Source organism: Podospora pseudocomata (assembly GCF_035222375.1).
Source record: "Podospora pseudocomata strain CBS 415.72m chromosome 2 map unlocalized CBS415.72m_2, whole genome shotgun sequence".
NCBI lineage: Eukaryota > Fungi > Ascomycota > Sordariomycetes > Sordariales > Podosporaceae > Podospora > Podospora pseudocomata.
In genome coordinates this window covers 662,308-689,651 of record NW_026946365.1, presented here as the reverse complement: position 1 = coordinate 689,651, position 27,344 = coordinate 662,308, and the positions used below count along the sequence as shown (strand labels likewise).

The window sequence follows — 27,344 nt, the reverse complement described above, 5'->3', positions numbered from 1 at the left end:
ATGCCTTGGCAATGGTGGGCTGGGCTGAGTGGGACCTACCGAGCGATTGTTGTCGCGGGGAAGTCCTCTTTGGGAAGGCGAGAGGTATAAGCGAATTTCATGCCACGTTTGAGCTGTGGCAAGAAGAGCCGATATGCTCCATCAGTGAGGCAATTGATTGCGATGTTATTGATAGAGATGAAAAGAGAGAGGATGATGATGATGTGAAAAGCCCATCAATGTTCTGGAAAGGCACCAAAAAGAAACATGGAAGTGTGCTCCCGTAATGCTAATGCCGTGCCACAAGAGGGAATCCAGGGGCCAGGCCAGGCGTGGTTGATCGAGCGAATGGAGCGTTGGTGTCGCCCTCCAGGACGTTTTCGCTAAACCGCTGCGGGGCGCCTGAGTGTGGCTCTGCCCTCCTGACTGGCCCCTTGGCCAAATTGAGGGAGGAGCCAGGTCCAAGTTCCAGGTCCTTCAGCCAAATCCTCCACCCTTCCCGCCTTCCGCCTTCTTGCCTCGCAGCGAGGTTCCTGGCGTCCCATCTTCAACATCAACCACGCGCCCTGTTGCTGTTGTTGTTGTTGTTGTTATCACTGTCAAGAAGCTCTGTATTCATTATTTCAATTCGTTCTATTTTATCAAACCAAATGTGTTCCGTTCTTTACTGAGCTAGTCTCAACCGTCACTCGTTTCAACTCATCATCCTGTCCTCTCTGCTTGCGCCCGCCGCCGAGTGCGAAACCCGACCGACGACGCAAACCATCCCCTTATACCCTTTCGATTTTCTTCATCTGATACGATAAGCTCTCGGGTCACAAACGAACAATTCACGCGCGTGGAATAGATAGACGTTGAGCAAGTGGTCCAGGCTTGGCCCGTTACACATCCTCGAGATCGGCACAGCGTAACGAACAGGTCACCCAAACACCAAACAGCATCGCCTTTTTATATACTCCTCACCCCGCCTCACGAACGTCTCAGGTTTCTTGCTCACCATGGCCGACATGTTCGATTCACATGGCACGGCCGCCATGTCCTTCTCGACGCTATGGAAGCGCCAGGAAGTCTGTGTTCAGTGCAACAAGGGACAACAACCCGTCTGCCCAGAGAATTGCGACCAGACGACACATGAATGCATCATGATCCCCGAGACATGCAAGCAATGTGCTCATATGATCTGCCAGCCTCTCGACCCAGCCATGCTCCCCTCCAGACCCTCGCAACCGTCGACCAATGTCGGTGCCATCGCTGGTGGAGTGATTGGTGGTATCGCGGCCGTTGTCATTCTCTCGTACTTGGTATGGAGGTTTTGCGTGAAGTCTAGGAGGCAGCAGCAACCAGTTGCCCAGGAGGTCTGGGAAGATTCAGCTGAGCATATGGATGGGGAGAAGAACTTTGCTCAACGCCGGGACTATCGCGCCTCCACCCATACTGTTCACTCGATTGCCTCCACCGTTCTTACCCGCGCTTCGAACATCATCCAGATCGCCTATATTCCCGGGGTTACCAACAGAGCCACAGCCTCTCCCACAGTGTTGGTTCCTCCCGTTCCGCCAATTCCTGCCAGTCACTCGCAGGCCGGCACTCCATCGAGCACAGAAGATCAGCATTTCTTCATCCCGGGTGACTTGCGTGATTCGACTTACTCTGGCATCTCCTCTTACACTGATCGTACTTCCTACGCCCGGACCTCGTACGCCCCGCGCTCCAGCGTGGCATCCACCATCTATGGAAAGAGCGCCGTTGTTGTGGCTCCCGCGCAGACGGGTATGCGAGCGAAGCCGGCCATGGTTAGTGTCCGGTCGGCCAACTCCAACAACTCTAGCGGCACCGCCACTCCCCCAGTTCCCACTGTCGACTACGAGAAGTACTCTTCTCTCCGGCCGCCAAGTCCCGCCAACAGCACTTTCAGCGTTGGGTCTACCTTCTTGAACAATGCCAGCACCCACACAGCCACGCCGGCTAGGGCTATGGTTGTTCGGGTTGGAAGCATCAAGAAGTTGAACGGCAACAGCACCAGCAGCAAAGCGAGATCAGAGCAGGATACCCTCTCTTCCCCTATCACCGTCTCGGGCGATACCTATAGAGACTCCACCGCCGCTACCATCATTGTTGACTCGCCACAAACGAACGATCTCGGACCGTTTTCTGACCCACCGAAGCCGTCTCACAACAGCAGCATCAGTAGTAACAACCTCAGTGCTGTCATTGAGGAGGCTACACGACGGGCGTCTCAAAGAGACTCTTCTGTACCAGTCAAGAACCGGGAAAGGAGTCCGTTCGGCGATGAGCATGCCGCACCATGAGGTGTTTTTTGGATGGCCTTTTTCATTTGACGTGTTCTTGACTTTTTTGAACTGACGATATCCTGGTTTATTTGGGGAGCAACTTTACTCTACTTCTTTGTGATCTACTTTTTCGGATGAAACGGTCGTGGAAATTTTTATATTTTCTTATGTTTTGGATTTCTTGATATATCAGACCCCTCTTGAAAATGAGGGCAAGAACAGATAAGAAGCGGGCGTTAAAATGGGTTTTTGTTTGTGTATCTTCTTTGGGTGGAGGGGAATGACCGGCCTGCGGTGAAGCGGGTGTATGAAGCTTGAGAGTGTATTGGAGTCTTTTGGGGGAGAGTTTGAAGGGGGTTTTATGAGATGGTAGTAGAAACAGGTTCCAATACATGAGTTGTGGGCTTGACTTTGTGTTGCTGTGACTGGACTTGTGTTGATGTGTTGTTGAAGTGAATGGAATGCCCCTGAACCCCTTAATCCAGCGTTCATGCTCTGCTTGAGTTGACTTGATCACCTTCAACACATTGGCCCCCATAATAGGGGCTGTTCATCATTGGCCCTACTGGCTATTTTCCATCAAGGAATTCACATCGTGGACAGCATAATTGGAGACTGCTACTCGGAGTCAACAGGTCTTAAATATCTATTGAGAGGTCTTTGAAGATGGTCGAAAGGCATGAAGAGTAATCTAGACATAGTCTCAAGGCCTTGCTATCAGAATGCTGGTGGGCCGTGTATAGAAGTTATGTTGGTGAATCATGGATGAGGGAAAACAGCTCTCTATTTGGGTGTCTTTGATTTCCTTGGGGCATCAAGTTGGCGGTTGACTCAGCTCCCCAAATCTAGGAAGGTCTCGCTTCATGTATTCCCACTTCACAACAGAATTGCTTCATCGTCTGAGAGCTGGCAGGACGCTTCAGTCTGTCATCCCCTTCTTTCACGCTCAAGATTTCCCGGAAAAGGAGGGTCAAAACCCCTCCAGATGTGGTACATAACGCGAGGCTGCCTGCGCCTGGTTTCTATGGGCTCTTTGAGGCCTTGCTGTCAAAACAGCAATTCTGCCCGTCGTTTTGAAGGATGAAGGCGGGATTGGTTGGGGTGGTGTATGGAGGAGTATCTCCCTCTTTGATGCTAAAATGATTCCCATAGAAATAGGAGGGCCAGTTGGGCATAGCTTTTTAGTGATGCAAGATATCTGCCGAGATCCAAATTCTAAATAGCGACAACCTCAGCCTCGAAGCTCTGAATGACAAACTACCTACCTTGCATAAGTGGTGACACAAACAAGCCTTCTCGGGAAGGCCGTTGTGAAAATCCCTTCTTGTTAGCTATCAAAGCTTTGTTCATAGAGACAACAAGAAAAACCTTGGAATCGTGCTCCGAGGATACAGATAAACCTAGGTGCATGACGAGGCTGTGAAATCTCAAGGGAACTCGTCGTCGCCGACTTTCCATTTCTGAGAATCTCTAAATCGGGGGTCTCCCCCCTATATACGGCCTCTGTAATAACTCGACTCAACCTCTGCCTATACTTTGCGTAGAGATCATATATTAACCCTTGGTTCATCATTATGGCGACAATTTTCTCCCTACGTGTCTACTTAAACAAGAGAGCGCCTTTTAGGTCACACAATCTTGAGGTTTACAGTGAGCACCAATTTTCAGGTGCGGTTGGAGTCTTTGCAATTGTATTGGGAGGGACTGCAAAGAGTTGCACCAACAAGACGGATGATACAAGAAAGACAGGCTCTTCGTCTATCAGGAACCATACATTTCTCCAAGACTCGTGCCAAGACAGTTACTGTCCATTGTCAGTCTTGAGGGAACCTACGCTTTCCTTTCCTAGGGGAAGAGTAGCAAAGCAATAGCTTCGGTAGATCGCGTCATCCATGGCAGCGCTCTTGACAGGCGTAGATATGTTATCGTCTCCCTCTGCTCAACCCTCCCTTCAATTTTTCCAAGCCACCATCGCCAAATGAGAAAAACAGGCAGATTTTATTCTTCTCCCTCTCCACCCTTTTTAAAAAAATTGCGTAGGTTCTTGCCGATTGATACAGTACAAGACAACCGGGAAGCAGCGCCCGCGCACGTTCAAAACCCACGACCTGCTAAAGATGATCCCAACGCGTGGAAGTAAGGTAGGCATGATGTAGGACCTCGATGATGGATGAGTGGTTGAACATTTCTTCAGAGCGTGTGATGCTGTCTTGGGTTTGCGTCTTTATAGCTGGGGCTATTCAGGGATATTTGTAAAGCGCAAGAAGAAAGGCACCGAGTCTAGTTGGATAAAATAGTGTAAGGGTCCCTGAGATAGCATCAGTCGTTGTCCACGATAACCGAGATACAATTCATCTTCACGAATGAAGTGTAAAGTCAGAACCCAAGTATTATTCATCTATCCAATGTCATACGACAGTTTTTTGCCTCAACTCCAAATATTCTAATCAACAACTACCAAAGTCTCGTCGTCTTCTTTTAACAAGATTCAATTCGACATATCCTTCTCTCCAGTAAATGAAGGACTGTCCAAAGTCCATAAACCCGTCCCCCCGAACTAAAACTTCCACTGACAACATCACGTTGAACCAATGTCAAGCCCCCGTCCTCCAACACACACAAACACACACACACACACACACACAGAGAGAGAGAGAAAATTCCAAATTATCCACGATGTCCCCCTAAATCCGCTTACCTCCCACCTCCCTATCATCATCTCAACCAGAGCAGCGCGTGCAGCCACACAGCCCGCCCATAACGACGGGCATCTATAACCACATCGCAAGCCGAACAACAATCCCAAGAAAGGTTGCGATGGAAAGAGCCAGGCAGCCTCGCAAGCGAGCACCAGAGGACACCAAGTCCGAAGTTCTCATCCACTATCAACATCGCCCCATCACTGCTGATCACAGAAAACCCAGCCCCGCCCTTAGTGCGTGAGGAAGGTGGACTCGAAGCCAGAAGACCCCCATATACCAGGCCTGTGCTTGCCTTGTGTTATCGCCCGTTGCGACAAGCATGACGGAACATGCTGGGTACGCACGCGGCGGGTTTGAACGACAATATTTGATGGTAGGTACGTCGATTCTCTTCTTCTGGAGATATGAAACGTTCACGGCGTCCCGCTTTATTGTGGAGGCGGTATACGAAGGTAGATATTGCAAAAGTTGTAGGGTGAGAAGAGCCAAGTCAGAAATAAGCTCTGTTGAATCAAAAGACAGGTCTTTGACGTATGCAGTCTAGAGACAGATACCATGTACTACGTCCATAACATTTTGAGATTTGTGATTTGACGAGAGCTTTTGGGGCTGTAACAGGAGGGGGCTGGTCTTGTGTCTGTCGGCTAAAACGGAGTGTTTGTTGACTTTTTGAGGATCAAAATGGCGGAACGGCCAGATTAAAATTGTGATTGGGAGAGCATGTGTTTCGTTTTGAATATTTTCTTGTTGACTTGCTACGTTGTGTAGCGTATGTAGGTACCTGCTTAGCATGTGTTGTCAGGTTCGGTGTTAAGATTGTTTGGCTGAGTTGTGATGAAGTTATAAACCCATATGCTGGTACTTCCAGTGCTCTCTGGATAATAAATCTCGATATACTGTACGGGACTTTTGCTATTGCTGATCTTTACTCTTCAGGTTCGCTATACAATCCCCTCAAAGACGTGAACCAGTCTCTCTCAACCAACCATTACACCTCCGGGCATTCCCGGCTTTGCCCGGTTGGCCTAATCATTCTTCCCCTCACTTATACTCACTCTTACACCAGATCATGACTTTCTCATCACCTTTTCACATCACACACCACCCATTATTACCCCCAATACCCACCATCACAATGCCCGACCCCTCCCTCACCGGCGTCAAAGCCCTCACCTTCGACATCTTCGGCACAGTAGTAAACTGGCGCCCTCACATCATCTCCACCCTCCGTGCTCTAGCCCCTCCAACCTTCAAAGAAGTAGACTGGCCCCTCTTCGCCCTCAAATGGCGCCTCTCCCACGGAAAGTTCTGCGGCTCCTACCTCCCCTCCCCTTCCAATCCCTTTAAAACAACCGACTCCCACCACCGTGACTCCCTCCCCGCCCTCCTCACCGAATTCTCCCTCCCCCTCGACACCTTCTCCCCCTCCCAAATCGAGCTCCTAGTCCAAACCTGGCACGAGCTCACACCATGGCCCGATTCCGCTGCCGGGATCGCCAGACTGAAAAAGAGGTTCAAGACGGCCATGTTATCTGACGGGAACAAGTCATGCTTGGAGGATCTGAACAGAAACGGCCACCTGGGATATGACGAGATTTGCTCCTCGGAGGACTTCAAAGCTTACAAACCTCACCCGAGCGTCTACCTCGGAGCATGCCAAAAGCTAGGCCTGGAGCCAAAAGAAGTGGCCATGGCGGCAGCTCACCTAGGAGATCTAGCCGCCGCACACAAACTTGGCTTCAGAACCGTCTACGTCGAGCGTCCAGACGAAGAGAGATGGGGTCTCGACGAGGAGAGATACGAAAAAGCAAAAGAGTGGGTGGATCTCTGGGTTGGGCTTGACGACGGAAAGGGTGGGTTGGAGGAGGTGGCGAATAGGTTGGTTGGGGAGGAAGAGTAAAAGTGATGTGGGATGTGATATGACAGACGGGGTTGTACTGTGCTAAAAGCGGCTCGTCGGGAGCTCCCATGTCGGATCACAGGCTCACAGGCCAGCCCCTGAGACGATGGACTCTTGATTTATGCGTCCCCGCATTAACAGCTGGTCCCGTGAGCTTGCCGAGGAGGGATATATCCTTGTTTGGTTGGGGAGGGATATGTCATATATGATACTCGTGAGGACAAACATACTGATAGCTCTCATTCAACAACAGTTAGCAGAATTCAGTCTCAAAGAAATCAGAGCCCAATGCTCAGGAATCTGGGGCAAAGCAAAATATCCAAAGAGGCTCCCGCCAACTGCACTTAGTGTTACACTAGGTCGTCCTGCAACAGGGTAGACCGATTATCGTGAGTGTACAGACGTACAGCAGGAGGCGTTAGACTTGATAGAAAGGCCCACACATTTATTGAGGGAAAGCCCACCCGACAACAGCGGATGATGGCCCCGTTTGAACAAGCAGGCTGCACGTGGGATAGAGTGTGTGACGGGGAAGCAGCAGTGTAGATGCAGATAGTTTGACGCCGCATAGCTCCGCTGTCTGCATGGAATCGAAGCTAGGGAAGCGGGGAGGGAGCTTACGGCTGTAAGTTGGCAATCTATTTGTTTTGTGCCACGATCTCGTGTCTGTCTGGACATGTTGCCGCCCCGAGGCATGTGCACGCGGACAGCCCTGGCGAAAGGGCTTTCTCCCGGGCCGAGCGACGAGACCGGCTGCTATTAGGTATGGGGATGTCACGGTCCGTACGAAGGCCGCCGTAGAGGTAGACGTGAGATCGCCGTGACCACCGTGTCGTCCCGGCGATCTTGCCGTTCTTTGTTGCAAAAGTCACAAACTTATGGGCGCCAACCTCGGGTCGATCTCAACCGTTTGCTTACCGCAAGATTCGTCGACACAGCCGTAGAGCGCGGCTAATCGTCTGGACTTGTCTGCTCGCAAGAGAACCCGATGTCGGTGGCAACCCAATTGGAGGGGGGAAAAGAAGACAAAGCGGCACGGATTCCATGTTGGGGATTGGTTGAAAGTACCGGTTTTGTTCTAGAGACCTGGGGAATGTAGTGAGTGAGGAGAGAGGTTGTCCCGCAATCGTCCCGCCGTCAAAGTATCCAATACATTGGATTACATGGGTCGGGGCTGCGGGCAACCGCCTGGTCATCTGCATCTGCAAGCTTACACACCTCGATAGCGAGCGAGAGGCTGACAAGTTGAAGCTACCGAGGTGCTCTATGCTCTGGTGCCCTGCAGACTCGAGGCCACGGCAATGCTGTGCTGGCCGCAGGAAGGGAAGGTTGAGGGCCGCAGCATGTTGCGCCAACGGGTCGGCACCAGCATCCGGGCTGTTGTATTCCTAAGAAGAAGTTTGAATCTCACGACTGTTTTACCCACACTTTGTCCCGGGCTGGTAATGGGGGGGGGGTATTGGCATGTGTCTAACGTCTTTAGCCCTGATGCCGGCCCGGATTAGCAATTGCGAATGCCGGCCAGCCAAGGGCGAGAGTTCTCGGGGTGAGGTCTGTCTGATGGTTCTTGGCGAGATGTCATGTTCTGCAATCTGTCTTGCATCGGAACACAGGCCTGGCCCAGGCGGTCGAGCGAAGACAGGACCGCTCGCCTTGCGGGCAGCCAGTGGTGGAGAGTGGGGCACTCTAGTGGTAGGCGGGAGTGCGCTCGTGCCAGTCCGAGGCACCTGCGTCTGCACCTCAGAGAGGTCACTGACATTGAATCTCGGTCCTCCAACATCAGGACTGTGTGCCGTGAATGGATTGAGTTAAGGTCGGGTAGGAGAGGAAAGGTCCAGTTTACCTTTGTTTACCTTTCCCAGCCTCAGCTCAACGGACCCGCCGGATGTACTTGTTTGGCGAGATATCCAGGTCCCTCATATGCTGGTTGTCCATCATGGGGCCCATGGGATATGGGGTCAGGCCACCGAGTCTTTGTTGACAGGTATTGCCCAAGGCAGTGTGGTGATCTGGAACCTCCAGGTATTTGGAGAGAGAGGTTCCAGGTTGCTTGTGATTTTCTTATTAAGCTGTTCTTGAGGGGTATTACTGCTACCCCCTGCCGGTTTCCATCAAAACTTCCCCGATTGCCCGCGGCCTCAGAAGAACTCGGTAGAAAAATAATCTTTTTGTCTTTTCAAGATCAAGATTTATCTCTCTCTCAGACCCGGGACCCTACCACGCGGATCTGAAGCCTCCAGCCGCGAGTGTCCAGGGTGGCCAAAGAGTTGGTCCCGATATCCCATCGAGCCATCCCACCCTAAAGCGTTAGGGGACTCCAAAAAAGCAAAGCCGCCCACTTCCGCCCGCATCTGTCCACCAGAGAACTCCAATACTTTTTGCTCCACCGCCGCCCTCCCTATTCTATTGCTCGGTGCTCCATACTCAACACTGCCAGCCCACCGCCGTCCTGTTACCCGTAGCTGCTGGTATCTATCCTCTCTTCTCCCAACTGCACACTCGAGTTCTTGTCTTTGCAAAAGACTTTCCCCGCCTGCGTTTTGTTGCCGTCCCGAGCCGGAGCACCTATCTACCTCTTCGTATACACTTGCTTCACTATCCACTGCGTACTTCACTACCTACCTACCATCTACCCTTCACCACAACCACCACCCGAACTCTCAGGCAACGCAGCGCACGCACGCACTTACTACACCACCATCATCCGCAACGCACGCACCAATCCCCGTCAACTACCTACCGTGGCAACGACCTCTTCTCGAGTCCTTGTTTTCCGTGCCTTTTGTGCTGCGTCTCTCCCGTCGGTCGCCCCTCTCCATCGGCCCAGTTCTAAGCTGCGCGACTAGCTCCGCCCGGTGCCGGTGCTCTTCTCTTCCGCCAAAATCCATCGCACCACCAAACCCACCCAGCCTTGCTCCGTTTCCACCCACGCATCCCCTTCTCGTTCGATAGCCTCGCACCACCCCCGAGAACTCTGCTAACCACGACTACATCCCAACACTACATTCGCAACAATGGCGGGCAAAATGGTACTATACAAACTGGTGGTGCTGGGGGATGGTGGCGTGGGGAAGACCGCTCTTACTATCCAACTCTGCTTGCAACACTTCGTCGAGACAGTATGTTTTGTTTTTGTCTTGTTCACCCTCCCTTGTGCCATCTTGGACTAACCCATAATCTTCCCTTCCTAGTATGACCCTACTATTGAGGACTCGTACCGAAAGCAAGCCGTAATTGACAACCAAGCCTGCATGCTCGAGGTGTTGGACACGGCGGGGCAGGAAGAGTACACAGCGCTGCGAGACCAGTGGATCCGAGACGGCGAGGGCTTTATCCTAGTGTACAGCATCTCGTCCCGCTCGTCCTTCACGCGCATCAAGAGGTTCCACCACCAGATCCAAAGAGTAAAAGAGTCGACGGCCTCGTCGCCTTCATACCCAGGGTCACCTATCTCGGCGGCTAACCCGGCAGCACCCGTGCCAATCATGCTTGTGGGGAACAAGAGCGACCGTATTGCGGAACGCGAGGTATCTACACAGGAAGGGCACGCTCTGGCGCGTGAGTTGGGATGCGAGTTTGTCGAAGCGTCGGCCAAGAACTATATCAACGTGGACAAGGCCTTTTACGATGTGGTTAGAATTCTCCGGAGACAGCGCCAGGCCGCTTCCCAGCCCCTCTCGCCAACCGGCAGCAGCAAGTACGAATCAAGGAGGGCCGATTCGACCATCCAGTCCAAGGAAAGCCGATACCGACGCACACAAAGCGAGCGCCGCAGGGGGTGTGTCATATTATGAGCGGCTTCCTTCGGTCCCTCGCCTCGCCGCCACTCAGTCATATTCTCCCTTCTGGCAACCGACGTCTTGAATACACAACACCCCCGTGTTCTTGGCAGCCGGGTTTGCGCGAAATTTTGGGCTCGATATGCACGCTGGCCATTTTTTTCGCAAAGCTTTTTAACGAAAACTAATATGCATCTGGATTTTAATTTTGGCAGCTTGCGATTCGTCGTCTTTATCTCTTCTTTCCGAATTCCTCGGCATCTTGTTGCTCAATTTTCGACAACCATTTCCCGCAGCAGTCGAATTCAACCATTACCCATTTCACCGACACGGCGAATGGCGCATTAAATCAAAAGAGGGCATCATTGGGGCGTAAATAACCATTTCGTTTCTTTCGACAAAGGGGGAGGTGGGGGGCAGGTGCGGGTTCATTCTCTTTTTTTATCGCCAAATCAAATCTTGAAAAGATCTCTTTTTTCGGGCAAGCCGCTGCAGTTGCTTTATTTTCGGAGTCATCAAGGAGGGAGCGTATGTCTATTCAACCCGAGGCATTGATGATGAAAGGATGATCTGGGAGGCATTGGATTCTAGGCCACAGTTTGGGGGAGGGATAGGTGGTGTAATACCTGCATTTTTCAGGGCCTACAGGATCAAATCATTTTTTTGGTAAAAATGGAAGGGGGAAATGACACAAAAATCGGGGAAGAAGAAGGGCAGGCGACTGGTTTCGCTACGAAGAAGAAAGAGAGAGAGATGGGAGGGGAAGAAGAGCGAGACACATTGGGGTAACTGCAGATGAATGACACGACGGACATGGAATCACGATGATCTAAAAAGACGGCGATGGCGACGGAGGTGGTGATGCTTTTTTTCTTTCTCCCTCTCCCCTCTGCCAATTCTGGGGGCCTGCCTTGCCTTTTACCACACGTCATCCCACCTTACCCTTTTACCTGCTAAGTAGTTGCATAACTCAAGAATACCCCAAGATAGTAGTAGCAAGGAAGCAAAATGAAAAAGCTAAAACAAACAATTTACATGTGACTATTGTGCTGTGAGCTTCCATCCGAATCTCCCAAACAGGTCCATCCAAATGGGATTTGCCAACCCATGTCTGAATGCTCCGTTCACGGACCCTCGAATATGCAGAACACAAACAGGGCGATTTCCAAACAGCTTTGAAGTATGGCTCCCTACGACGTTGTTTGCCGGTACTCTTCGGGACTATCACCCGCAAATACCGGCTCTCTCTGTCGTATGTGCCTTCGTCGTGTTGTTGTTCGGTGGGTTTATTCCGGACCCGAACCCGAACCCATCGACAAAGAATCGAGGGAGCTTACGTACTTTGTACCAAGGGCGATGGATGTATGTATGTATGTATGTATGTATGTATGCGTTGTTCACTCTAGATCCAAGGAGGGTAGGGAGGCTGGGGATGACTAGGTATCGTACTCAATACACCAACTATCAAGCTCTAACGCTGAGAACACGGTGAGCAAAGTGAGCACTACCACGATATGTCGATAGCAACGTTCAAACCTCGACAAAGATCAGAAAAAAAATTACATTCAAAATATAACGCTCCCAAGGTGAGCTTTCTCACATCACCTCGGAAGCACCTTCCAAGACTTGAGAGTATAGTGGGGTTCGTGCACACGCCATGATGCGATGTGGCCCAAGCTCCCTTAGCTGCCCCACCGTTTTTACGCACAGATAATCAATTTCGAGAGACTTTCGAAAGCGCCAGAACAAAAATGTAACCTTGTTCCTGCTGGTTCCAAAATTTCAGGTGAACGGGTGGATTGCTTGCTTGGCTGTGGAGGAGTAAGACGGAGCAGTTTTACGGTTGATCTTTTACTTTCTTGGAGGAGGGAAAGGGATGGGATGGAAAGGAGATGGCAGTCGGTCGTCAAAAAAATTGGCAGCTTGGTGCCGTGGCTGCTGAAAGCCTCAATCAAGGGAGGTTTGACGTTGACGTACTGATGACGGGTACGGGTACGCCAGGAGTCCAGCTTGGGTGCTGTCTTGGTATCTCCCCAAAAGGGTCTTTTACAGCTGAGACATTGACACCATCTGACTGCTCTGGCGATAATCTAACTGGACGGTGTCAAATCTGACGAAGGTGATGTCGAATCTGGACCTACAGAGACAACACACATCGTGGGGAGACACGTAGGTTGGTTGGTCGGTCGATAAAGATCCAGATGCCAAAAAAGATTGGCGATGGACTATCGAAAACTAACCTTTTATTTTGTTTTCCGTTTTCACCAATGAGCAGCAACAATGGGCTTGCATTGACCGGTCAACGAACTGCAGCACCAGCCAGCCCGGCTAAATCGGTATACCTTCACTCGAAGGGTTGGGTGAGAAAGAAAGACAGCTGTTGGCATATCAAAGTGGAGGGTCGGCAACGGCATCAAGACCGTTGAAGGACGGAGAGACCCTTGTAAATGTCAGTGCCAAAAAAGTTGCTGATCACCGCTTTTTTCTCTGGGCCGAGATGCACGCAAAAGAGCCAAGATTGGATGTTACCTTCTCTCTTTTCCTGTCTCCATATCCCCTTTTTCTTCGACCATGGATCTTATTCCTTCAAATCATTCAACAGGTATTATCATCAGTCGATACCGACACCTCCGAACTTTTTCAACAACTAAAAAACTCCACTGACCCAGCAAACTCCCAAACATCCACTCCGGGTATCCCTCTCCGGTCCCCGGGGGGGCGGGACCACCGGCCTCCCGGCCCCTTGAACACATCCGGAAGGTCCCAACCTAATTATCTGATCTTCCCCTTTTCCATGGCCCCCCGTTAATGAAAATCCTCGGGCTTGAAGAGAAAAATCCCGAACCACCGGGATTCGCTCCGTGCTGGGGTGCTCCGTTCATTACTCCGTAAAGATTTTTAATTCGTCCTGTCTCTGGAGACCGGTGCCTCACCGCTGGAATATCTATGTCAAAGATTCCCCATAGCGCTACACAAAAGTTCAATACAGTACCGTGCTATGGAGCCCGCTCCCCCCGCCAACCTCTTGTGTTTCCACATGGGTTGTGTCATAAAAGAGAGAGAAGGCAGGCCAGGCCATCAGGGTGCTTACTTTTAGATTTTTTTGGTAGCCAGAAAGAAAATCCACTTTCAACGTCGAGGAGGGATTCCGGGGGAGTGTCCGGTTGGTTGTGGGCAAGTGCCGGGTGTCCACTTTTTGGGGGGGAATTTTTGGGAACTTGGGAAATTCCGGGAGGTTGGTGCTGGGACGGACAAGCGTGATGCGCCGCCAGCAAGGCTTTTGGGGAATGAGGGATCGATGCAAGATCATATTTTTTTTTTTGGGGGGGGAGGGGGGGGTTGAGAGAGAGAGAGAGAGAGAGAACATTTGGGATGGCATCATTTCGGTACCTGACAGGTAAAAAAGATTGGGATGTGATTTACCCAAGGGACGGACTACCCAAGGTGACCTGCCTGACGCGGTCACCGAGGGTGTTGACTCTCTCATGTGGGATGTTTGAAAGCGTTGGGCAGGAACAGGAACAATTTCGTCACAATCATCAGGGCAGGGCACGATACACACCAAAAGTGAAGAATCTTATCATCCACGTGCGGGTTTGGCTGGATGGTGTAGGAAGGCACGGAAGTTTCGTGATGATTTTGAGAAGGTGCTTCCTCGACAAGCCCCCACGTTCGCGGGTGGTGGAAGGCTACCCAAGGTTTTGTCAAGCTGAATTGTGTGCTCTCTTTGTCACGTTTCTTGCGCCATTGGTTTTTCATTATCAACATTTGATTATTCTCCCTCAATATCTCGACCGGTGTGATGGCGCAGATGGTTCGTTTCATCGCAAGTGGGAAAGATGGGGGAGGAGTTGCGATCCTGGTAAGGTTAAGCGAACGTGAACGCCTCACCTTGCTAGGTCCTTATCAACGCATACCGGGCTATAGATATCCCATTGATACCATTACCTTTCCTGACTTGGTTAAAGAGTCCTAGTTAACTAAGGTAGGCCCGTATACCAACCCTTATCCTCGCCCCCCTTATCCTTCAGGGTCCTCCAGCTCACCTTACCGGTCAGTTACAACAGCAGTTCTTCCGGACAGATGGGGGTGGCATGGCCAAGACGGGAGGATTGGTGATATCTTACAACTTTCAGGGCAAGAACATGATGAAAGTATGCACGCTTTGACTCTTGGGGACCAGGCAGAGAGATAAAGAGCAATGCAGTTGGACCGGGGATTTCTTGCTTACAAGTAGATGAGGCGACAGACGGGAAGTCTAGGGAAAGGCACAGCGGACCGCGATCCTTTCGAGGACGATCTTGATATCGAGATGGATAAGCCGCCGTTTTTAGCTCCCGTCTTGCGACCTAAGTTGGACCGGCCCAGCTGGGCGCTTCACGAAGGTAGGAGGACTGATGAGCTGGGTTGAGGCAGTGGCAAGAGCAGTGTGATAAACGAGATAGGAAAAGTCCATCGCGGGTGTCGGTACACTCCGTCTTCATGTCTATACTAGGACATCGACCACGTAGTTGTTGGGATACCGACTCTATGTTCGCATGATGGGAGGGTGCCGGGCATTGGGTCTGAGATCGACCGGCATATGTATGGTAATTTTAGAGAATTTCACCGACGGTAAATTCATCTCCCGGGCTGATGGCATCTTCACCAGTGTGGTCCGAAGTCGGGGCCTGGTAGTCTTTGGAGTTATCATGTTGCCAGAACACTTTAATGTGCATGGCTGAGTTGGGCAGACTAACCCGGAAAATGGGATGGGCTTCTTATTGCTCACCGGCTTCATGCGGTAGGTACTAGAGACGAGACGAGGTTATAAGTCAATTTGGTAAGTGTAGGTAGTAGGTACATAACAGAAGAGTTCAAAGACTTCTGAAGCCTCTCAACATGTCCAAGATTTGGAACAACTAAGAACTAGCACAAACAGAGACACCGTAAGATCGAGGTTTAACTCTGCCTGAATCAAAGCCATATTATCAAGAATAACAAAGCTATCAAACTGGGTAAAAGTATGATGTGAGAGATCTGCTTCTCTCTATGCCTCCAACACCCACCGTCTGCGGTTACTGATTTTTGCTGCAAAAAAACCCGGAAGACGGTCTGTTCCAATAGCTGTTATTATATGCAATATAAGGTCTCTGTGTGGAACTCTGAGCGTACATTCCTTTGTTTTCTGGCGTCTGATAAAAGCTTTACAGTTAGATTACTAAAATTGGATAAATATTGGAGACCGAAACATTTATCTTATCCAGTTCTTCGCTGACCATGAGGAAGGTTATGTACTTATTCCCCCATTCAAGCTCAATAGTGATCCGGATATATGACACCAGTTGTTGAATAGATACTCTATCGACGTGACCACATTATGGGTGTAATGATGGACAACTACGATGGGAAAAGACTGCAGAGGATGACGGACATTCCTCTCAGCTCCTCTGAATGCCTGTTGGCTATCCCTGGAGGCATGCTAGCTAGGGCCGAATTTTGAAGGGCCTATCAACTACCTTAACTATCTTTGAAAGCCTATTAAATCTTTTTCGGGGCCCTAATTCCCATAATGATGATGTAAAACTGAGCAGAAAGCTAGCTTTCCGAGACCAGCTTCATTGGCAGAGTAAAGCTTTTGCCTAAGGTGTGCGAGGTTTGATATGGCAGTGAACTCTGCTCTCTGAATTAGGTCGAGAACCAGTCAGCCAGTACACATAAGAACATATAAAAAGCACCCGTAGTGACTAATGATGTCGTCTTATATGCAGTGGGAAAGCACATGTGGATCTACTCAAAGCATAAGATGACTGTTCAGAAGACATAGAGTGTCGAACACGGCATGTAGCGTTGTGTTTCTAGAAGCATTTGTAGAAAGGTATGAGGATGTAATTGTGGAAAAAGACACAGATATGTCGTTTATTGTAAGGCTTCTCGCTGACCAGATTGAATGTGTTGAGGTCAAAGATTACCTTATGTTCACTATTATTTCATCACAATAAAAAGTAAACAAGCCACGTAGCTTGGCCGCTTCAGCAGGCAAAGGTCATCTTGGCCTTTCAGCTCACTTGGAACACATGTTCATAGGAGGTACGTTAGGATGGTTCAGGGCCTACGGTGATGCAAAACAGAAACAGGCCAGGGAGCTGTAGAGTTTGGAAGGAACATCAACCAATATAGTAAGCAAGAAGGTCATTACGAGACTTGTTGATGGAGAATATTGAGCAAGTCCTGCTGTTCCTTATTGGTACAGCTCAAGGTACCTTACCTACCTGAGTTATCTAGGTACCTGGTGTGTGGAGGACTAACAATGAGAGTTTCCATGTGTATCTTTTGTATGAGTCAATAGCTTGTACTCGACTTCAAGTTTATACCTATCTCGGTTCATCATCAGAGGAAATCTCATACTGGTTGCTTACATTAGTGGTTATTAGGTTCAGGAGGATGTGCCAGCACGACCTTCAGGTATGTATTCCAAGGTAACTTTGCCTTGCTGCTTTCATTTCTTTTCCCCCAGAGTCCCGTCCCTTCCTCTTCAACTTCCTGGGTTATGCCTTCACCACTCTCACCTACTAGACACTCCCTGGAATTCCTTCAGTCTTCCAACCGCTCTCAGTCTCAAAACTATAACCCTCCCTATCATTCATAAGATTTAACAGCATCGCGGGACCCAGATGCCAGAACCCATCTCGACTCAACCATAGTCTCCATCCTTCCTTTTCTCGTAATCCACCACAACATCACTCCCTATTTCCCCCTTACCAGGTGACGGCAAAGTTGATCTCAACCTTCTCAAGCGACGCAAGCGAGATTGATCCCGATACACGACAGCCACAGAGACAGACTTTTTGTTTTCTAATCATTAAACAGCAGGTATCACTTCTGGTCTCCTGAGCCAGGTTCACCACGCCATATGTCCAGAGCTGACGCAAAAGACACCAAAATCATGCCCCCACCGGACAGAGCCGGACGAAGCATGTCTCTGTCCGTCATGTCTCGGCCCACAAACAACCTTGTGGCACAGAAGGAGAACATTTCTTGCTTTCCACGGGTACCTGAAGTTATGTCTCGGCTGTCTCGTTTCAACTCTACCTACCATCCCAGGCACTTGTCCGGTGGTGTGCGCTTGTAGCAGATAGATAGATCACGAGATCAAGCGACTGTCGCTTCACTCCGCTATGTTGCCATCACGGGCCGAGAGACCGGTGATACTTATCACCCTTGTAAGCTGAGGTGTAAAACCTCCGGTCTCATGGAAGTCGTCTCATGGTCTCACAGAAAACACTCGTCTCTACTTCCCAACCCTCATGGCTATTAAATCCCGAGACATGACATGATATTCTCTTGACATCATCGTTCAAAATCATTCGAAGGCGATTCCATCGGCCAAGCACCTCCCCCCCCTCCCCTCAAACTACCGGCATCACAAACAAACCCTGACCGGCTGCAAGTAATCGACCATCCCTTCCCCTTCCCCATAGTACCCCTCCCATACCCATCCATCCATCCATCCATCCAATATATAAAAACGCATTTTCCGTTTCAGACCCTCATAAACAACATGCAGTCATCATCAACTGCATGTATGCATGTAAGTGACAGCTTACGGCGGAGCGGCGCGTATGTACCTTCTATGCAAACCTACACTGCACTGCAGCTGCAGGGACAAGGGAGAAACAACAGAACCGCACTGGAAAATCCTGCAGCACAAGGCCCATTCATGCAGCAAAAAGCATGCTAGTGATGCAGAACAGAAGCACATATTATAAGCGAGCGAACTCGAGAAAGCTTTTGTTCCTGGAGAAAGTGAAACCCAGCAACAGTGGAAAAGAAACAACTCAACAACAGTTGAAGAAAACAAAACAAAACCAAACAAAACCGGACCGTCCAACCCAGCGTAGCGAGCAATATACCCGCTGCGTTTTGATCTTGACCACAACTTGTTCCGTGGTTGCAATAACCTATGCAGCCTCGCTAGTGGAGAGCAAAAAACTTCAACCGCATGCGAGGCAGGCGAGGTGATGAACCGGACTTCATCAGACACAACCAAATCCCCACCGTCGTCTTGCTAATACCACTTCGGCACCGGTCTCACTGGATGAGAGAGCCTTTCGGCTCGGTTGGGTTCATTGAACGCAAGTGCATGGGTAGTCAGTCCGGGTAATCGACAGAGGGGTAGCATTTGAGCGTTGAGATGAGAGGCAAGTAAACCCTCCCTCTCGACTTTGACTCCAAGAAACCTCGGTGGCACGGCACTGATGAGGGGAGGGAACTTTCCCAAATCTCGATTGCGAAATCCTGATCCTGCTGGTCCCAACACTGGCCTTCGTATTCCTCGACCAAACTCATTGAGCTGAACGAGGTCCCCGCGTTGGCCCTCAACTTCGAGTAGTAAACTCTTCACTATTCACCACTCACCACTCACCACTCACCCCGCTACCAAGTTCAAAGTTCCTCCTTTGTTGCAGGCAAACCCCAAACACTGATTGGCCAATGGCTCGACGAATAACGCGTTGAAAATAAAAAGGGCGCGGGGTCGCGCAGACGCGGCCTCGAACTTGCTGAACCTGTTGGAGGGTGAATGCTGCCCTCCTCCAACGCCGCTGGCTTGCCTTCCCGGTACTGAGCTTCCAATCAATCTTCAAACCCCCGTGACGGGCGCCGCAGCCTGGCTGTTGGCGGGGGTGGATTGGGCAAGGGTTTTCTTCTTCGTCCAGTTTCTTTTTGCGTGACGACCGTTTCACCAGTCTAAGCTGTCTGGTGGAAATGATTGGCCATGAGACAGAAATGTCTTCTGTTATCTGATTTTCCGGGAAAGTGCTGTTGTTCATCATCATGCTGACTGACCTTCACAGTCAAGGCAAGAGGCCGTATCCGATCTCCGGTGAATATTGGAAAACGGGGTCCTTTTTGCACGTGTGTAGCATCAGGACGGGGACCGGGGCCGGGACCTTTTAAATGGGGATGGGCCTGTTGGTTGACTGTCGCACAGCAGCAGCAGTTCGAATTCAGCGAGGAAGCCGTTGCTTCCCCGCTGTGATATCTATCCACAGTTTTCGATGCCGCTTCCCGTCAGACAGCGGCACAGGCGTTGAACCTCCGGAGTCCTCTTGTTGAAGGATGGCGGGCAACTTTTGATATCATCCAGTCGAGATGACGGCCAAGCCAAGCGGCTCGCCTCACTTCTCAGCTTGCCTGCGCGCAAGAAAGAGGAACAACCGTCTCATTCGGTTAGGTAGCTGGTTGACCAAGGCCTGGCGTTCCCTGGCGTTCCGGTGATAAGGTACGGCGAGCGGGCATGCTCCCGCAGTGGGGGAGGGGGGGGAGTTGCGTTCAATTAAGGACCTCCACAATTCCCCTTTGGGCAACCTTCAACTGGGCCTGAAGTTTGAGACATGTGCCACGCCGCGCTCGCACATGTATGTACACTACCTACACCACCACATCACCAACTTGGAAACCACCATAGACTTTTCAGGTCTTTGTTGCGAGTTGATGATGAGACTGGCAGATGTTACTCCGTTGCTGTGTCAAGACTCCATCTGGAGGCTCATTTCGGGGTGGATGTGGGTCTCGGTCGATCCCGCACAGGTCTGTCTTTAGGATCAGTTAAAGTTCACGGTGCGCGGATTCGGGAGCAAAGTTCGGGTCAGGGTTTCGCGAGATCGGCAGCAGGCCATCACATCTGGAAATTTGTCTCGCTCTGGACTGGCTTCCCATTCGCTGCCAGCCGCCCGTCACAGAAGGCCTTGTCGCCAAAGAGGCTTAGCCCATTCCCCTTTTTCGAGGTTGACCCCGGTTGAGAGCGTTTTTAATTCGACACTGTATGGCAATGCTTTGTTTGCCTCAGAAATGGGATGAATGAATGCTGATAACTTGAAGAAGCAGAACAACGAGGAAGAGAAAGAAGGCTGCTGTCATTGCCTGTCAACAAGTGTCAGTTGATGCCGCATGAACATGAACGAGCTACTGCAGATGGCCAGGATCCAAGCTCGGGACATTTCTCGAAGTTTGAGAGAGCTTGGGCCACTTGAATATGCGCAAACAGGGAACATCCTTCCACCTCGATGCAAAAAGTGTTGAAGAACCAACGGCTCAACTCCAGGAAAATGTGATTTCTTTGCAGCAGGCACATTGCTGGCCGTTTCAACTGTATCCCATCCTTTCCAATGATGATGGAGGATCAACTCCAGGAATTGCTAAATAAGGCTGGCCCCTTTCCAGACCCAGGTGTTCGGGCGTGTGGCCAGCGTCGTAGTGTAATTATCGAACTGGGCTGTTCAGATTCGCGACGCATGGCTTTGGGCAGGGACCGTGATGGCACTCAAGACGCTCGGTCGGACATTGCAGACAAAAGCAGACCAGACTCTTGCTGCGTGTTTTCTGGCGGGTGAGGCGGAAATGATTATCTTGTGAGGATACTCTTTCAGACGCTTCATCCCATCTGCCGCAGCACAGACTGTGTTCGTCGCCCGTCTGCAGCCAGCCGTGGGACAGCGGGAAACTTGAACTCGAACGTCACCAAAGGAACAGGCCAAAAAAGGCCTGGAAGGGGGCCCCCTGGTGGCTTCCCGAGTAGCCCCTGGTCTGCTGGGTGGGAACTGCTCCAGGGTTGTCATTCGGCAGGCCCCACCAGCCCATTTGCTGATGGAACGAGTGGGCGAAAAGTGGAGAGCTCGTACATAACTCGACCAGGCCTTCTCGGGGCCTCTTGACTTTTGTCAAACCACGATGCTTGTCGTCTCGTAGCTGTCGACGACGTCTTTCTCTTCTTCCTCCCTTCGGGTTCGGAGGTTGTCTGTCTGTCGTGTCTCACGAGCATCGCATCTCGACGCTGACCGGCGACGCCTTACCTTTCCATTCTCAACCTCACTTATATCTTTCTCACACTCGCTAATACGCCCTCTCTCGCACCTACAACCCTCACGCTCACGAGATCCTTCGCTTCCTTCTCCGTTTTTTTTTGTTTCCGACTTTCTGATACCCGATACCCCTTGGTTCGTTCGTGCATCTTGCGGCTTCCTCCGACCAGTTCCAAACTCTATTAGACTTTGCTTGACACATCACCTGCGTCAAACTACAAGTGGTGCTCGGTAAGTGCGAACGACGATCTCTTGGGTCACAGGCCTGAGGGGCAATCTTTGGTAGCCTACATTAGGTCGAGCATCGGGATGGGATGTACTGATCACACATGCCTTGTGGTAGCTTCTCTTCCGTCATTGAGGTTGAACACTTGACGCATTCGCCCCGCCTCCTCACTTCAGCCAAACCCATCAGGTGTCCAGAGCTCCACCCCCTCACAAGCCCACACTGCCTTGAGGGGATGCCGGTTGGAAATACCGACTGCGAACCCTCACTCTAGTGCAAGACCTTTGGGTCTTGAGTGTCTGGTAAGTTGTTTCTGTTGAACATGGTTTCACCCTTCATGCCCCGCCCCTTCATGAACACAAGTCTCCCAATGCCGGACCTGTCCCAAGAACGGCATCTCATAATATATCATGCTATAACTTCAACTCTGGGCGCACGAAAGCCCTACGCATATTCCACAGCATCAGCTTTGACGTTTGGGAAGTGGGGGTAACCCCGTGCCTTATGCAACATCTTGCAGGATCGCTGTTTCAAACACACTGACCTTGGGGAACACTACTAACTGCGCGGACATGGCCACTCAGTCCGAAGGCATTAGTGATCACCGTTGCATCCTCTTCCGAGGTCCGTTCTAATACCCGACAACTGATCGGTTGGTGGAAATGTGCTAGACTTCTTCGCCTGTATCGAGTACGAGGCGGCATCTTTCTGCAGAACCGAGATATCAAGAGGCCGCAAAGATGGTTGGCGCATGGGAAACCGAAGATGAGTCGACCGTACCGGTTGCGTCCTTGCCGACACCTGCAGACACACCTTACCGAGTCCCTTCGCGAAACGTATCACGAGGCTCACGCAAGTCAAAACGCTCGGTGACCCCCCCCGGGAAGAATGGAAAGAGTCGATCACCAGCGCCGCTCAATGGTGAGAGGATGGATAGGGCGTCGATGATGTCTGCAAGAGAGTTTTGCTCTGATGAGCCGGTCAGTATTGACAGCAAACGTTTTACGCCAACGTTGCATGCCAATCTGGTATCGGAGATTCTGTCCCTAAGAAGAGATCAGGAGGACAAGTTGAAGCTCATTGAAAGCCTGGAATCTTCATTGGATGCTGTTCGAGGGGAATCCGAGTCTCTTCAGGCCAGGGTGGTATCTACAGACAAGGAGAGCCGGTCATTAAAACGTCAGTTGGTCTTGCTGGAAGGTGGAACGTCCTCGGCACTTGGTGAGTTGGCTCGAGAACGTGACGAGGCTGTCGACTCAGCTGCCGAGACCAAAAAACGACTCGACATCACCCAGAAGAAGCTGAGGAACCAGGAGGAGGATTCGGAACGGGTACATCGACAATGGGAAAAGGAAAAGGACGAATGGGAAGAGGAGAAAAGAAAGCTGGAGCGGAAGATTCACGTTGCGGAAAGTCGACTGAAGGCGGTGATTGATGAAGTCACAGCATTCCAAGCCGTCCAAGTCGCTGGAGAGAATGGGATACTCAATCATCACGAGAGCGAAGGCGAGGAGAGCGGCAGGGAGAATGATGCCGCCAGTGTCCGAACCATGAGTTTGACCAGCAATACCAGGTTTTCGCTCTTAGCTTCCCCCAAGACGAACGGGATGAACTCTCTGGCCGACGAGCTGGATGGATTTGACGAGGAGAGCAATTATGGTGGTCGGGAGAGTGTGCTGTCTAATGGGCCTCATCGCACACATTTACGCAACATGAGCCGGGACAGCATCATGTCCAAGACGCACAGGAGAGGACAGAGCAATGATAGCTTGATGAGATCCGGAAGCGTGCATCGATCAAGGCTTGCTTTTAGCGCTACGGCTCTAGAGAGGCTGGAGGGCGGCACCATTCAAGAGGGTGACGAGACTGAGTCAGTAGCCCCAAAGGCTGTGTACGTCGACACTGGTGTTCAGCCATCGCCTCCGCCGTCACCAACAATCACTGCAGTGAAACCAACAACACCCGAGCCCTCACCCTTCATGCAGAGATATGAAAGATTGTACAACATGAACAGCCCGCCCCGTGCTGATCTCGAAATTGAAGCAAACCAGAGAAAGAAGCGGGTGCAAATTGGCCAGCCGCTTGCCATCAAGACATCGACCAGCAATTTGATGGTCAATGGATCCTCTCAAACACTGGAACAGCCCCTGAGTCCACCAAAGACACCCAGGACGCCTTTCCAAGATTTGCCCCCAACGCCAAAGCCTCAAATCCCTGCCATGGTCTCTTCATCTACCCAGACAGAGGACATTGCCCCACCGCTCCAGCTTCCAGTTCTGTCGATTCCCAGCATTAGCATCATTCCTCCTTCAAGCCGTCCCAGCACACCTAGACAGCCTCTCTTGCCGCAGTTGACCAAAGACTTTGGCTGCCAAGTTTCCTTGATCTCTAGCCCACCTACAGCATCATCTTCTATGCAGACAGAGGAAATCCGTGTGGACAAGCGTTTGGCCAAGTTGCCTCCACACCTGCACCCGTCAGCGATCACGTCACGGCCAGTCTCGCCAGCTTTACCCACACCAGATTTACCCACCGATGACTTCCGGAAATTCACTCTAGTTCCTGGAGATGTGCCACCACCTCGCAACCCCCGCCGGTTGACCAGCAAGCGAAGCATCGTTGATATTCCATCGTCGCCGCCTGTTGTTTCTTCCCCTGTGTCAGAAGAAGCTAGAGATGTTTATCCTGGCAACAATGACAATGGACCAGTATCAAGCCGATCTGCCGCAATCAGGAGGCCGCATAGAATCAGCAGCCTGTTTGCCGGCTTTGATGGCAACAGCACGGATGAGGGTGACGAGTTTATGGATCTCGACGTCAGCGACTCGGAGTACAGGACAGCATTATCTGCGCCTTCGGCTCCTAGGACCATAGATAGCTCGAGCAGGATGGGCAAACGAGGCTCTGAGACCTCCGAGTCTGCTTTCTCACCCAAGGCGAACAGCGGATACTCGCCGCGTCTGATTGATGAGCCTGATGGCTATGGTGGCTACGGCTCGACCAACATTATCTCTCAGACTCGCGAGACCCAGGACTCGGGGATCAACAGCTCGGGCTCTCGCCGTGGCGGACCCCGCCCAGCGTTTGGAACCAAGGCCAGTGTTATGCGCAGAGCTGCCTTGATCCAGAGCGGCATCAACTCACACTCGAGGGCTAGAAGCCCAAGTCTGACAGATACCAAGGAGCCACCATTCCCGATCCCCACACGCGCCAGCTCGAGGAAACCGCCATTGAGCGGTAGCGCTCCAAGTGAAGGACGAAGCCCGAGTAGAGGGTCGGATACTTGGCACAAACGAGGCTCGAGCCGGAGTCATTATCGCGCTGGTAGCATTCGCAAGGTGCGCTCAGCCACAGGTCTCCCGCGTGGGCAGAGGCGTCGGCCATCTCGCTCACCGTCTCGTTTCAACGAGTCGGTCGATATCCCCGAGAGCCCGGATCTTCCCCCATTGCCATCAAATGACATTACTACGCCCCGGCACAAGGAGTCCAATACGTACGCCAAGTATAGGTCCCACAGGTCCCAGCCCTCGTCCAACACGGCAACCACTGGGGAGACGACCGCCGCTTCGCAGGCAGAACCGAAGGAGAAGGCATTTACGGTTGTGGAAGCGATTGCTCAGACGATGGTGGGTGAGTGGATGTACAAGTATGTGCGGAGACGCAAATCGTTTGGGATGGCAGATGTCAAGGGTGGCGATGACACCAGCAATGATCGTCACAAGAGATGGGTTTGGCTTCAGCCATATGACCGTTGTATCCTCTGGAGCAGCAAGCAACCGACCACGGGAGGTGCTCTTCTGGGCAAATCTGGCCGCAAGCGTACGTTTTCACGAATCAACACAATGTTCCGGACCGATACTAACCCCTCTTCAGTCACGATTCAATCCGTCATCGATGTCAAGGACGACAATCCGCCTCCCAGGGGAGCTGGTCCGCTATTCAACAGGTCTATCTTGATCCTGACGCCGCAACGCGCCCTCAAGTTTACGGCTTCCAGCGCCGAGCGTCATTACATCTGGTTGAACTCGCTTTCATTCCTTGCCCACTCCAACCAGGCCATCCCGGAGAGTTTGCCCGTGCCACAAGCGAAGCCATCGCCGGAGCAGTATGAGTTGCCCAAGCCCAAAGTACGGCGACCGATTAGAGACTCGATTCGCCTTACCAAGGCCAAGACCGGAGCGCCGGTGATCAAGTCTGATCCCATCGAGCCCTCATCATCATTGGAGGTGGACAGCGCACCCCCCGCCATCGGGGGCTACCGGCCACCGATGCCTGATCTCTATTCCATTCCATCCCACACGCGCGAGGAATCCACAGACACGGCTGCACCACCTCCCATCACACGGTATGGCGAGCGTGGAGTACACGGCCGCAAGCGTAGCAACACTGGCGGCCACGTGCCACCACCGCTCTCCTTCCGAGGCTTCTCGGGAGGCTTCTCGACACCGCTAGGAGGTGGAGGCCACCATGCCTCATCGAATAGTACGGCAGGAAACAGCATTGCGGGATCATCGGATGTTTATAGCAATGCAGCGGCGAGCGCCATCACAGGGGCATCCAGCGCCATCACCTGGGGAACAGGGTCGGTGCGGACCTCTGAAGCTTCGAACCGGCCAAACGGTCCCAATTTCTTTGACGCCATTGGCACTGTGCGCATGGAGGCCTTTATCAGCCCTCTAGCGTTCAGCCGATTCAGCGATACCCCGTATGAGGATGCCCATGAGCGGGACGACGACTGTCGACATGCTGCTCGTAGGAGGAGCAAGGAGTCGAGGCGTCAAGCCAGCCGGAGCCGACAACGGGACAGCTACCACAGCCGAGGTACCAGAGCAACCACTGAGAATGAAGTGGATGAATGGTATACGAGGGACGATCCTTTCAAGGGCTTTTGATCTTTTTCTTAATCACTATTGCAGTCATGACTGACGTCGATTTTTTTTTGTCATTTCTATACAAGCGTTGGGCGACATCTCTATCCAAAAGACATGAGTTTCTCTTGGGAGTTTCAAAAGATGGGAAAGCTACAACGTTAATTTGGGGGGCGGGGGGGGCGAGGGTATCATTATCAGGGAGGTGGGAAAGAGTGATACCATTTACCGCACGCACGCACGCAACACAGCTGAAGCCATCATTGATATGTGGCTATATTTTCCTTTCTCTCTTACCATTCGATGTATTTGTTTTTAGTTTTATTTTGGACGTGTACCTATCTAGAAGATCTGCAGGTGGACGGATGGACTGGTATTGTGTTTATACAGGCAGGCCGCGAGGCTGGGCACTGTTGACTGAGGGTGTGGAAAATGTGGAGAGGGGTACGGTGATGATTGCAGAGTCATGCGGTGGTCAATGTCGCAGAGCTTTTTGGGCAAGTTATTTGCATTAGCGAGCGCAACATAGCAGCAGGCAGCGTTATTTTTAAAAGCACCGGTTTTGTTTATCTTGGGTGTGGTTGTTTGTGTTTTGTGTGTTTGTTACCCCTTTAATGTCGTGCGTATTGATTTTCAAGATTGGAGTGCTGACGAGGTGTATATAGATGATAGGCAGACACTGTCTTTCACAGGATGATGATGATGATGACACTAGAAAGAGACAAATAATTTAATCTTGGAATGCTCATATATGCCTG

At 51.3% G+C, this 27,344-nt stretch overlaps 4 protein-coding genes across 4 annotated transcripts; all 4 read left to right on the top strand.

Annotated features, from left to right (window-relative positions):
- Nucleotides 1-977: 977 nt before the first annotated feature.
- QC762_201030 (uncharacterized protein) lies at nucleotides 978-2,288 on the top strand (the record flags this gene model as incomplete). The annotated part of the gene is made up of 1 exon (XM_062886994.1): nucleotides 978-2,288. The coding sequence occupies one exon, from the start codon at nucleotides 978-980 to the stop codon at nucleotides 2,286-2,288; it is 1,311 nt and encodes a 436-aa protein (XP_062746765.1).
- Nucleotides 2,289-6,107: 3,819 nt separating this feature from the next.
- Nucleotides 6,108-6,872, top strand: QC762_201020 (uncharacterized protein; the record flags this gene model as incomplete). The annotated part of the gene is made up of 1 exon (XM_062886993.1): nucleotides 6,108-6,872. The coding sequence occupies one exon, from the start codon at nucleotides 6,108-6,110 to the stop codon at nucleotides 6,870-6,872; it is 765 nt and encodes a 254-aa protein (XP_062746764.1).
- Nucleotides 6,873-8,698: 1,826 nt separating this feature from the next.
- On the top strand, nucleotides 8,699-11,693 carry ras2. The gene is made up of 2 exons (XM_062886992.1): nucleotides 8,699-9,991; nucleotides 10,064-11,693. The coding sequence occupies exons 1-2, from the start codon at nucleotides 9,887-9,889 to the stop codon at nucleotides 10,664-10,666; spliced, it is 708 nt and encodes a 235-aa protein (XP_062746763.1). The 5' UTR covers nucleotides 8,699-9,886; the 3' UTR covers nucleotides 10,667-11,693.
- Nucleotides 11,694-21,353: 9,660 nt separating this feature from the next.
- QC762_201000 (uncharacterized protein) lies at nucleotides 21,354-27,309 on the top strand. Its single transcript, XM_062886991.1, has 2 exons — nucleotides 21,354-25,537; nucleotides 25,592-27,309. Exons 1-2 carry the CDS (start codon nucleotides 22,459-22,461, stop codon nucleotides 26,608-26,610), a joined length of 4,098 nt encoding a protein of 1,365 aa, XP_062746762.1. The 5' UTR covers nucleotides 21,354-22,458; the 3' UTR covers nucleotides 26,611-27,309.
- Nucleotides 27,310-27,344: the final 35 nt, after the last annotated feature.